Source organism: Camelina sativa, chromosome 4 (assembly GCF_030686135.1).
Source record: "Camelina sativa cultivar CO46 ecotype springtype chromosome 4, ASM3068613v1".
NCBI classification, from domain to species: Eukaryota; Viridiplantae; Streptophyta; class Magnoliopsida; order Brassicales; family Brassicaceae; genus Camelina; species Camelina sativa.
Genome location: NC_141883.1, coordinates 5,505,141 through 5,518,610, shown reverse-complemented (window position 1 = coordinate 5,518,610; position 13,470 = coordinate 5,505,141). Strand labels below are relative to the sequence as shown.

The window sequence follows — 13,470 nt, the reverse complement described above, 5'->3', positions numbered from 1 at the left end:
TATATGAGTCAAAGTTCGAAATCTGTAAACTGATTGAATAATTAGACCTGAAATATTTAACAAAGTGAACATCACAATTGTACCAGCCGACATCAATCGAAGCCCTGTACTTGATCTAAATGATTATGCTTCAAACACGTCATGCAACTAGTCCCGACCGACTTATTACTACCCGTGGCATTTTTTAGATCCGTGTAAGCTGAGATTTTCTTGTATATATAAATAAATAGAACAAACTTAATGTCAACACCAATTTAATAATAAGTCTTTTCTATTTATTTATACATATATACCAAAAATGGATATATTCCGTACATATATTTATTAGTATAGGCCGTTTTCAAATGGTAAAAATTATTGTAAAACAAATAATAATCATAATCAGGATAAAATAAAAAAAAGTTTGGTAATATATGATTAAAAATTAAAATGATGCTACCGTAATAATAATTCGAATGGAAACAGAAAACACATAGTACTAGAAAATCTGTAACAAAGTTTAAATGAGAAATTTACAAAAAAATAAAAGATTAAATAAATAAGATTTGTTTCCATCTGTCTAAACTATAGGGTAATTAAGACCATCTTTAATCCAGAACAGGTAAATGTTGATCAGAAAACAATAAAAAGAAAAATTTATTATACACATTCTTTTTTTATTTTTTTATCAATATATATATTACTGAGTAACTAACACATGTCTATTTAGTCTGAGAAACATTTTTCCAGATTCTTCACCAAACAACGATTCCTCTTGTTTGTTTCTCTTTCTTCCTTTTAGTTATTTTTATAATAAAAACAATTGCAAGAGCAACCCCACTAATGATGCTCTAAGAATTCATGTTCCCATTTGTTGTATATTAAGAAGGTTTAAAGCAAAAATAAAAAGAAAAAATAAATAAGAAATAAATAAATGGATATATATATATATTATATCTAAAATTTGGTATCAAGGTTACTTATTACCAAGATTGTGAGACATATTAATTATATCAATTAAGATATTAATAAGTGTCAATTCTAATTTTACTAAAATATTTTATAATAAAAAATATAAAAATTCTAAACTTATAATAAAAAAAATTTATACATAACTAACGACATATAATTTTTTTTTGTCAACAACCATAGAAAATTAACTCAAATGAGCCAATGCGAAGGGACAATTATTTCTATTCAAAAAAATATGAAATCTAAATTCTAATTATTAACCTAATTCTAAGATTTTTTTATATTTATATAATAAGATATAAATAAACTTTGGTCTCAAAGTTAGTTATCAACATGATCATGACACATATTGAGTCTATCGATAAGATTCTGAAACATGTTAAAAAAATTTAGAAAAAGAAAACTAACAATTTTAAAGTTAGTGGTGTTCATGACATAGTCAAGTTATCGATTTAAGATATTGACAAGTGCCAAATATATTATTAATGTAATCATGAAACGTGTTATTATATAAATTTTTGTTTCAAAGTTAGTTATTAACATGATCTAGACATTTGTCAAGTCGAAAAGAATTTGACACGCGTAAAAAAAATTTAGAAAAATTAGTGATAATTTTTAAACAAATTTAGATTGTCTTTTGAATTTAATTTTTTAAGTAAAGATATGTAAGATCAATAGTTATTTATTATTTAAATTTAAAAATATTTTAATTTTATAATGTTCTAGTAGTTTTAAATTGTTTATTTTAGTTTCTGAAACAACTCGATCCATTTTTTTTTAAATATTCTAATATCTAGTGATCCATTACTCACTAGCAACCTAGCCCCAGTCAAAACAGCGAATAACATAAAAACAATTCCAATAAATCAATAACTGACAATGAATAAACAAATAACATAATCTCAACATCTTAACATATCACAAAACAAATCACAGAACCAAGAACCTAGCATCCATCCTAGACAACTAAGTTCTACTCTAGCATCCTACAGAAGCACAGAGAAAATAACCGAGCCTTTAGAACATCCTGCTCTTCATCACCCTAATCCCACGGTCACCTTTGCCTTTACCTGTGCCACAACACAAAAGAGAGGCGTGAGGCAATCTTCCCATCTACTAGGCTATACACAAAAACAATAAATCTTCTCATGCCACAATCAATAAACAACAAAAAAAACCAGGCAATACACAAAACAATCACAAGATCAGTCGCTGCTGAAGGATGGTGTCGACTGACACCCACCTAGTGTCGATCGACACTAACACCTAGCGAAAGTTGTGTCGACCGACACACACCTTGTGTCGATCGATGCAGTCTTCTGGTGTCGACCGACACACTCTTTGTGTCGATCGACATCTGCTCGTCATTTTTGAATATTCCTAATTTACATCGACCGACACCTCCACATGTGTCGATCGATGCTTGTTACGTTTCTCGCGCCGTCCTCGCATTGGTTTCGACCGACACACTCCTTGTGTCTATCAACACTCATGTCGAACATCACTTCTCTTCTATAAGAAACTCCAAATATCGCCTCCAAACTCCTCTCATGCGTCCCAAGCATTCTCAGGAGCGAATCCAAGCCTCGGGAGCCACGGAAAACACATAGAACTCAAAGGAAGAAAATCACACAACACAAAAATTCACAAAAACGGAGATCTTAGCTTAGATAAGTCATGGTCATGAACTCACCTTAGCCAAGACATAGAGATCTAAGCCCAAACGACGAAACTAGCACCACAACAACCTTCCCACACGCCCCTAGCCTTGAATCCTCATTCTCTAGGAAGAAAACTCACCAACAAAGACAAGAATCTCTATAAAAACACAAGAACGCTCTCTGGAAAAACTCTCTCCTCTTCTTTTCTCTCTGGAAGTGTCAAAAGCGGCTAGAAGATATTGCTATATTATAACTTTTGAACTATAGTGCTATATTATAACTTTAGAGATGATGTGCTAAATTTGGAAGTAAAAATTATTTTTGTGCCATTTGTGAAAATACACTTTATCATTGTCTTTTTCAGTAGCATTTTATGTTCAAGGATTATAATCATGTTTTGTTTGTTTGATTGGTTTCGGTTGTTTTTGTCAGCTTTAGTTTATAATCTATTTTATTTTGCATTAGCTCAGGTAAAGATTGCAAGTTATGAGAAGAAAGACATGAAGTAAGACAGAGAGAAGAAAAACTGGGTTTAGAGTTTTTGGTTTCTTTTAAGGGAGATTCTCAAAAATAGCACTAATTTAAGTTTTTATTCTAAAACTAGCACACAATCTTAATTATTCCAAATATAGCACAATTTTAATTTTGGGAGAAATTACATAAATAAATAAAAAATAAAAGGAAGGGGAAAATGCAGCAATCGTCTATGCAAAAATCCTAAAAAACTCTAGTTGAATTAGAGAGGCTCGAAGGAGGAGGAGACAGCGAATGAAATCAGTTTGATTTTGAGTAATGATGCAGCGAATGAAATCGGAGATAATGATGCCACCAGCGCTTTTCTCTTGTTGTAATGCTTTTTAATCTCAGATTTTAAACTCACGGTAAGATAGATATTTTGGATTCTCGATGTGAAGCTCGATTCTGGAGCAGAGGAAGTGATGAGTTTCGTGGAAGAACGCTTCTTCCCAGAAAAGCCATTGTTGCAGTTTGACATTGTCGTTGTTAATTTGCTTTTTAGACTATGAAAGAGAATCATTTTCTAGGTCCTTCTTATTTGACGTGGGTAACCTTAAAGATCTCATCTTTCTTTATTTTCCTAGAAAAATTCCAAATTTTTAACTTTGGTTGTTCAATTTGTGTGTTGTGAGTTTTGACATTGTTTTTTTGATTGGTTCTTAATAAAATTAATTATTGTGTATAGTTTTTGATGTTTTTCAGCTTCTCCTTTTGAACAAAACTACTCTTTTCTAATTCTTTGAGGGTGAGTTAAAAGTGTTACGAGTGTGTGCTGTTTTATACAAGATTGGAGAAGATGAGGGTTTTAGATGTATCAATGGTGGTTCATAAACACCATGTGTGGCGTTTGTTCACTTGTAATATTGTAGTGGTCAAGATTGGAGCTTTAGATATATTGAATGATGTTTTATACCATCTGTTGTGTTTGTTTAGTTGTAGTAACTTTGTAGAGATGCGGATTTGGTCAGAAGAATTGGAGCTGCAACAACACTCCAAGAAATTTAGGAAGGATGTCTTGAATTTAAGGAAGGCTTTCATTAAAAGGAATAAACAAAGAAAACAGAGCATACACGCCACCCTATTGAGTTTTGTTGATAGCTCGCAGAATTCTTCCACATGTTCTTGTAACTTTAAAAATCAGAACCCAACATCCAACAATTCTTGGAAATTCAGGAAGGATTCCACGGAATTCAGGAAATATTTATTGAACTTCAGGATGACCTTCATAAAAATTTTGGATTTCAGGATGAACTTGAGGTTGACCTTCATAAAAGCTTAGATATTGGTAAATACCTAGATATGTACAAAAATGATATCATTACCCTCTCACTAATGGAGTATTCTTTCATATATTGAGGCATGTGTCGACAATTCATAGGACTATGTTCCTTAATTCAGTTTTACTTTCTCTGTTTTAAGACATGTATGATGTTTGTAAAACCTTTTTAGATTGCTTTGGTACTTTTATGATGTATCTGCATCATATTTTTCTGTTAGCACTTTATTTTAAAAGTGATTGAACTTCATGAAGGATTGTGTGAAATTCAGGAAAGATTTTATGCAATTCAGGAAGACTTCCTTGAATCGGACCAACCAATTTGATTCTCCTTGATGAATACGAATACGAATACATCAATCTATGTGAATTCAATATCCATCAAATCATGAACGATAGCCTAATTCTATAATCATTGCATCGTTGAATCAAATTTGTTTTGCTTTTACTTCTGATAACATAATTTGGAGTGATAGATTTTGTCTCCTACGAGATTGAGTTTGATCCTTCATGGTGGTGCCGCTCTCTGGAGAAGAAAGCCACTATTAAATTCCGGTTACATGTTTGCCTCCACCGCCGCTTCTGGTAAATAAGGATGTGTTTAATTTCATTCATTACTTTTCATAATCGAGAAGAGGTTTGCTGGAGAAGAGGACGAAGGCTATGATTGTTGGAGATACTGGAGACGACAATTGCTAGAGGAAGAAGATGCCAGGAGAAGATAAAAACGACATCGTCATAACTAAACGGAGAAGAAGACGAATAAAAAACAGATATTTTTTAGAGGATTAATTAATATAATAAAATTTGCTACTTTTGGAAAATTTGAATGTGTATACTAACTTTGGAATAAAAATCTAGAATAGTACTATTTTAGGGTATTTCTCTTCTTTTATTTAGTGTTTGTTAATTGATTGTCTAATATTGATTCTGAACGTAGATACAAGTTACCTAATAAGCCATAGCTTTCATATTTACCTAAGGCTTGTGTCGATCTTAACGTGAAAGGATTGATAAACCTGATAGCTGTGAATTTGTGTCATAGAAATACTAATTTTAGTGCATATGTTGTCACGATAAATGAGTTGTAATTAATAATTTATATTGTAAATTCAAAATTTGAAAAGATAATGTATTTTAAACATTTTAAAGATTTAAAGATTGAGATAACTAAAAAAAATTTGAAAGTTTGAAAAGGGTAATTTTAATCATGAGAAATATCCTAAAATAATTCTAAAATATTTTTTTAGAAAATTATAGTACACACTCAACAAACTTCCAAAAAAATATCACTATATACACAATTACAATATTTTAATTTTATATACCGATTTTTATTTACGTTTGGGTTCTCCATTTTATATTTAGGGTAAATGTTTGATGAGGGTAGGGTTTAATATTTAGAATTTAAGGTTTAATTTTGAAACTTTCAAAAATAACACTATTTACACTTTTACAATATTTTAAATTTCTTTTTACATTAGTTTTTAGGTTTGGATTCTCTGTTTTACATTTAGGGTATATTTTTGAGGAAGTGGAGTTTAGTATTCAGAGTTCAGTGTTTAATCCTAAAACCTCTAAATATCATATGATTAGATGTGTACAACATATAAAGAACCACATCGTAATTTAAAAAAATATAAAAGAGAGATTTTAGAGATGAAACGTAGGAATTTCAGAAGCCCAACCATGTGTTGCTTGATACAACATCCTTGGCAACAAGTGTCTGTAAGGATCACTCTCTCTTTTCATTTTTAAATATGCAACGCATTGTTCGACCTCAGACTTGACTTGCAAGTAAAGCTCGTGCGCCTTCTCTTTGTCTTTCAGCTCTTTTTCCTTACCTGCCATTATGACTATTGAGGTTAGTGATTTGAAGTAGAGAGCATACACTCTGATGAAATGTGTACCTGCTGTTTCTATTGGTTTGCCGAAGTAAAAGTAGAACGGCCCTGGAATCTTAGGTATAATTCCTGGTAAATAGATATCTTGGTTCCCCAATTCGCTCTCGTCACCTTCCCTGACGTTCAAAATCAATGTTCATATGAGTATATATTACTTGGAAGGATTATGAGAACAATCTATAAATAGTGTGTAATGAAACACCTTATGTTGCCAGCGATATTTGTTGCCATGTCCATTAAATCCTTCAATATTGGAATTTTCCTTTGATCATTGGAATCCAGGACAATCTGAGATATAGAGTAGAGTTATCATCATTTTGAATACAGAGACACTGCTTCTGCCTCTTGCTAACGTGTGTAAACATGAAGGAAGCGGAATAGAGTAGAGAAAACTTACTTCGCAGATGTCATCTACTCCAACAACACCAAAAGGAACTATTTTCGCTCCAAACTTAGATGCAACTCTCACAAACTCGGAACGTTCTGGCCAAAACAGCTTGTATGCTTCACCCTGCATAGTCTCTCTTTACATGTAAGCCTCTAAAATAAGAATGTCCCAAAAAATGGAGAAACCGTCAAAAGTTCAGAAACTAAACTATCACCTTTCTATGCAAGGCTTCACGGACACCTCCAGGATACAAAAGCACATGAGCATTTTCACGCAGTAGTTTGTAAATACTGAAATTAGAGACTGGAACTCCACCCATCATCTTGTATTTGTCAAACATCTTCATGTCGACTAACGAGTCTTGGGGATTCTTGAAAAACATGGGATGTGCCAAACCCCGCAGGTGAATGTTTCTCTCTTTCATGATTTGATTTACCATTGGACTCAAGTCAAATCCCAATAGCATGTGATAGCCAACGTACAGAACAGGTCCCTCTGAAGGTAATCCTTCGAGGCTTCTTACAAGTGTTCCGTCTTCTAGAGTTGACAGCATTACTGGGGAAGTACTATCCACTAGCAATCTGCACTTTTTACTTGATAGTCTGATTTGTTTTGCTAAGTATACAGACAAAACTAAGATATATGTCTCAGAGCAATTAGGGAGGAATTTTACCGGTGATCGTCTACTTGTTGTTTTAACTCATATGTGGTAGGCATAATGTAATCCGTAATGTGATCATGAGACTTCCCACGGCGATAAAAAGAAGTACACTTGATTATAGTAGCCAGATCTACGCCGTCCTCCTAACATGAGATGTAAAAGAGATTGTTGAAGTGTAGGTTATAGATGATCCAAAGTATCAATATTTGATAAAGAGAGATCACTAACCAAAAGGGGAAACTGTCCATTGTCATCAAGCTTACGCACAATACATTTTAGCAATGTACGCGAGTATCTGTCAATGTCTTCCTTGTTCAGTAGCCACTGATCGCGTCCACTGCAATAGTCAACAACCAGATATTCACGAAAACTTATTCTCCAAGCTATTCAGAAAATTATGGTGATCAATGAAACAGAGAAACTTATTGGACCTCAGAAGTATGAGTGTCTCCGCTCTGACTGGGTATATGTGAGAATTCACAGAAGCAATAGCAGACTTAAGCATTTCCAGCTTCCATAGCAGTGTGTCCTTAGAGAACATCCTACCAAGAGTCTGCAAATATATTTTGATCACATTACTAGATAAACACTAGAACTGAAATAGAAAATATGTAAAGGATAAACGGAATGCCCCATAGATCATAAGTTTCTAAGAAGGAATACTTACAGGAAGATTAGTTGAAACAGCAAGGATATCTCTTAGCATCCCTCCACCCACTCCGCCCATTTGCTGGCCAAAAAAATTATTTGACAATGCGTCTAACATTCCAGTCAGCTGATGGCCTACCAAATAACAAAGAAACATATGTTTGCATAAAGTTATTGATCTAACTTGAAACTGAATTAGTTGGTTAACTTATGATTCAAGACAGAAAATGATGAGAGGATAAAAGTGTGCCTTGCTTAACACTGAAGATATCTTCCAATAGTGTTGGAATACCATCTGGTAAAACATTCAGCATTCCCGATAGAGGTTGCGAAATGAAGTTGTTAACATGTGTGGCTGCAACAAACAGTGTGTACGATGAGAAAATATTTGTGGCATTCACCGACTAAGAATCCTACAGGCTACAGACAGAGAGCTTTGTACCTGGATTAACCAAAATCAGAGAAAGATCAATATCGGGATTCCTGGCTGCAACATCTAAAGCAAGACAGGCTCCAATATATTCTCCAACTAAGTATATAGGTCTGTTTGGGAAGCGATGGTGCTCCGACTTAACAGTCTTCTCAATAAGCTTCACCAAGTCTGAATACAAAAAGTCTTTAGTTCCAAGTACCTGTATTCTCTGTCAGTTAACCATTTTTTTGTAGTGCTTCGAACGAGCAATAAAAGATACCTTTAGCAGGAGTACGATCGCTGACTGGAATGTGTAGGCACCATATATCAAAAATCCTACTCAAAGAGAACAACATCAGAAGTGAAGATCCCTTACATGTCAATAATTCAAAAACTAAAAGTTCTTGGAAAAACAGAGAACTAATGTGAAATAACGCACTCCCCGAGTTTCTTGTGATGGCGAATGAGCCCTAGTCCAGTCCCATCGATCCCTGCAGGTTATACATCCTCGGTCTTGTTAACTTTAATAAGCTAGTTAACGTTGCTTGACACACAAAAAAAAAACTAAACGTTTCATAGATCCATGGAAATGAAATTAAAGTCCTAAATCCGTAGAAACTATGACAATTTAACCAAACAAATATATCCTATTCCCCTAAACATCCATTCATATTATTTTATTTTTGGATGTGCGGATCAAATATTTATAAGAAATCCTCTTACTTGCAATAATAATAATAATAATAAATAATAGATAATAGATAATGAGTGGAGATATCATGCACGTATTATATTATGTCTTCTTCCAAAGATTCTAAGAATAAGACTAGTCTGTAGGCCCTTTTGCAAGTTCCCGCACGCCCACCTCGGATTAAACTCAAGACTCCAAGTAGCAGGTCAGTTACGTCTATGAGACACGGATCCTCAACCACGACACGCGGGTTGGTATCCATTTAAATCCCAATTATTACCACCACACGTGGGTAGGTTGGTATGAATTCAAAATCGGAAGGCGAAAGAGGACAAACCAGGTACAAAGAGGAGGAGAGGAGAGCCTTGAGCTTGAGCGGCACACTCCAAAGGAGAAAACCAACGAGGTGGACCTCCTCCATCTCCCACGAAACCTCTCGCTTCCTCCAAAAAGTCGGACAAGCTCTTCCTCAAATCAGGACGGGCCGCCTCCACTTTGGCATACGGATTCTCCACCACCTTTTCCACCGTGGCTCCGTTTTCATCATTATTCTTCCGCCTTCGTTGAACACCCCTAGATGGAGGAGGATTCGTGGATGTTACTGATTTGACCGAAGTGAGTCGATGCTTCGGGGCTGAGGTCCATTGTTGTCGTGGGTTTGATGAAGATGAGACGGAACAGAGACACAAGGTCGAGCGAAGTACCGTGATTGCCATTTGTGAGAAGCTCTATAGAGAGTTGTACGTAGCCGTTTCCTATTTAGCTTATACTCAGAAATGTGACAAAACTATTCCCAACAACGAGCCAAGAAAGTGCGCGGTAAATAATAAACTTCAGTATTTCCTTTCTTGTGAAAAAAAAAAAAAAAAAAAAAAACATTATTCGACATGTCACATGCGTAATGTCATGTGGTCCTTTATATCATTTAAGAGTCAATATAATTGGTTAATAATTGTATTAACGAAAAAAAATTAGGGAATAGAGGAAATGACTGGAAAAATAAAAATAAAAATCCACTAGACCTCACTGGAGAAATGTGTGGATCGGATGTATATGATATATAATAAGAGAAAGTTTTTCTCAACTTTTGCTAAGAACATGACATGTGGTTTATGATATAACTGACACATGTCCTCCGATTATTCTTATTCTTAAAGACTATTATCTTTATGTTTTAATATTGGGCCTAACAAAACAAAACCAAATACAGACCCACCAAATAAATCGACAACCCTTATAAATGAACATGTAATCACCTTCTCACCTTCTTCACCATCATTCCCAGCAACTATCATCTCTGATGTACCTTCACCATCGAGCCTTTGTTGTTTTGTCTCGGTGTATACGCCACAGGTCTCCGTCCTTCGCTGCAAGCTCTTTGGTCAGCTTCCCCAGGAAAATCTCTTAGATCCCATCGTAGTCATATTTATTGGATAATTAAATTCGGTCTCATATCTGGTTCCCTTTCTTTGAACAGTAATTCACCATCATTTTTGTTCTCTTCCCGGCCCTCTGGGGTTTTCCAAAAATTTCTTAATCTTTGGGTTTCTTTGGTTTAGTTCTCCTACTTTACCACCAAATTCTAAATCAAATCTGGTTTAATATCTGGGTCAAGATCCCAAACACATATTTCAAGTTTTGAACTGTATGTGACATTAATCATGTCCAAAATCGTTTTCGAATTGTTTGGATTCAAATTTAAAAATTCAAAAAAGGGGTTAAGATCCGCACCACCAATTAGAATCAGATGAACCATTATTATGATTACGTTATTTGTATTACTTAATACAATCTTTAAGGTAATTAAAGAATTCCATTGAAGTATATCCTTCATTTTTCTCTTTACGTTTTCCACCCAATTATAACGTAATCAAAATAATACCAAACACCTATGATTTCATGGTCATTAACAATTCATTCCAATCCCTGGATTACTCTCCCTCAACCATTGCATTAAGTTTTCTTTTTAAATAACAACCTTTGACGACTCTCACCTTCTCTCTCTCACACCATGGGTAAAACAAAAACACTAGCTCCCTACTATACCATTGATTCAACCTCCAACGAAACGTACAACACTGGTATTTAGGAGTGTTGTTCGGGTCATTCATATTTGGAAAGTTCAAAACTTTGGAAGAAACAATATCTTACTAAGTCTTGAATGTCTCCTTCTAGATGAAAATGTATATTATCTCTATTATTTTTGTTTAAATATTATTATTATTATTTTTTATTTTTTTCTATAATGAGAAACTCTTCCAGAACTTACCAATGCACATAGTCTTATAGCTTAGTGAAGGCTCAGCTAAATTCTTCTCAAGATAAAAGAAGGCTCAGCTAAATTCTTCTCAAGATAAAAGAAGGTAGATTCTTAAAAAAAATGATTAACTAAATTTTAATCTGAATTCTCACTAAAATCTACTCCATCCAGTTCTTATTAATCCAATTTCTAGAGAAAAAAATGTTGCACAAAAAAACAATTTTTAGGTTTCGATATATATTTTTAATAAGTAATTAATGACAAAATTGTAAACTTAAAAAAAAAACTGAATATTATTGGTTAAAATTTGTAGAAAGTTGATAATCACAAAAAGGCAGTTAAAGTCAGTTTTTAATATGTTTTCTTAATATGTGTGAAAATCCTAAAATGTGGATTAATCAGGAACAGAGGGAGTATTGTCTAATATATTTAATACAGTCCCACATAATTTTAAAACTAATGTATTGTTTAAAATTTTCAATGATAAATGGAAAGAATGCCATATTTTTTAATAATTTGTGCCAACATTTTCATTTTGTTGGATGATAGGGATTTTGTTTCATATTACAATATTAACCAGGCTGGATTGTGGAGAATCACTATCCATGAAGATGGAGGCATATCAAAAGGCACTTCAAACGTTTGGACCGAGCCAAATAAAATTTAATTATACGAGATAAAGTGAGTCGTAAAAAAGCAAGCAATGACAAAAGTGGTAGATCAATACTTCATATTTTAAATTTATAAAATTCAATTGTTTATTTAAGAAATCATTTATGAAACAAATTTTTTTGAGGCAAGTTAATTAAAGAGTGATGGAGAGATAACATTTATTATGATAATGTTTAGTATGTTTATTATTTGGAGTTTAGGATTTAGGGTTTAAAACAGTGGTGGATCTAGGATTTTGACTTATGAGGGTCAAAATGTAAAAAACAAAAATTTATAGGGGTCAATATTGATATTGCACAAGGGTCAATTTGAAAATTTTAAGAAAACATTAGTTGATTTTGAAATTCCATCATGGTCAATTGATCCAGGTGTCTGTTCATTGGCTCCGTCCACTTTAAAATTTAGTTATTTTGTATATAGATAAGGGTATTATTGAAAATAGATTACAAGAGAGGGTATTTTTTTAAAAAAATGATTTTTTGTTAAGTATTACTTTTAGATGATGAAAGTAAAATTAATATATAGAACAACATAAAATTCCCCAATTATCTATCAAATTAATTATATTTTTTAAGGTCTTACAAATTTCTTTTTATACTACCTATCAGTTATTTTTTTTCAAAATAACAAAAATGTATATAAATATAATTTATCTTAATTACTTAACAAACAAATGAAATTAAATTGATTTTGCGGTAACTAAAACAATGGTCCTATTACTATAGTAACATATTGTTTAAATATTTTCAATAATACTGTAGTAAGCACAAATATTAGTAATGTGTATTTTCACTTTTCTCTCTATCTCAAAATGAATTTTCTATGAAGTATCATATAACAAATATACAATTGAATATATATATATTAACAATTACATTTACATTTCATATACAATATAAATTTTATTCTTTAATTCAAATTAATAATGCATATATAACCCACGCATCGCGTGGGCTATTTTCTAGTATAAATCAAAAGAAACAAATTTAGTGATATGTATTTTCTAATATATAAGATTGAACAAGGATACAAATCCAACTAGGGCCTGAATGATCAGGAAATGCTTAGAGTATCATTGTGGACCTATGTTATCACTTATCACTATCTACATCTTAAAAAATGCATGAAAAAATAAGAAAGAGATCATTGTTTTTAATTCCGGAAACTGTAAGATAATTATTAGAGACTTTGGCAAAATTAAGTAATATATAACAATCCGGCGGGCTAGTCACATATTCTTATATGACTCAAAGTTCCAAATCTGTAAACTGATTGAATAATTAGACCTAAAATATTAACATGGTCAACATCACAATTGTACCAGCCGACATCAATCCAAGCACTGTACTTGATCTAAATTATTATGCTTCAAACACTTTCGTCAAACAACTAGTACCGACTGTACTACCCGTGGCTATCTTTTTATCCGT

The 13,470-nt window shown here is 32.9% G+C and overlaps 1 protein-coding gene across 2 annotated transcripts; it reads right to left on the bottom strand.

The window, feature by feature from the left end:
- Positions 1-5,927: 5,927 nt before the first annotated feature.
- Positions 5,928-10,136, bottom strand: LOC104779903 (phytyl ester synthase 2, chloroplastic-like). 2 transcript variants are annotated; one of them, XM_087509926.1, is made up of 14 exons: positions 9,446-10,136; positions 8,857-8,908; positions 8,698-8,753; positions 8,448-8,606; positions 8,256-8,360; positions 8,025-8,140; positions 7,789-7,910; positions 7,586-7,694; positions 7,370-7,500; positions 6,911-7,298; positions 6,706-6,819; positions 6,511-6,596; positions 6,315-6,424; positions 5,928-6,248 (listed from the first exon to the last, which is right to left on the bottom strand). In XM_087509926.1, exons 1-14 carry the CDS (start codon positions 9,822-9,824, stop codon positions 6,058-6,060), a joined length of 2,118 nt encoding a protein of 705 aa, XP_087366052.1. In that variant the 5' UTR covers positions 9,825-10,136; the 3' UTR covers positions 5,928-6,057. The 2 variants fall into 2 exon arrangements, with proteins under 2 accessions (XP_087366052.1, XP_010502630.1); XM_010504328.3 differs by having other exon boundaries at positions 6,911-7,277.
- Positions 10,137-13,470: the final 3,334 nt, after the last annotated feature.

What these genes read in the sequence shown, in the direction of transcription:
- LOC104779903 (XM_087509926.1), bottom strand. Translation starts at nt 9,824, where the DNA reads ATGGCAATCACGGTACTTCGCTCGACCTTGTGTCTCTGTTCCGTCTCA. An exon ending in TCTGATTTTGGTTAATCCAG is followed by an intron (nt 8,361 to 8,447) that starts GTACAAAGCTCT and finishes TGTTTGTTGCAG; the next exon opens with CCACACATGTTAACAACTTC. An exon ending in CAAACCAATAGAAACAGCAG is followed by an intron (nt 6,249 to 6,314) that starts GTACACATTTCA and finishes TCATAATGGCAG; the next exon opens with GTAAGGAAAAAGAGCTGAAA.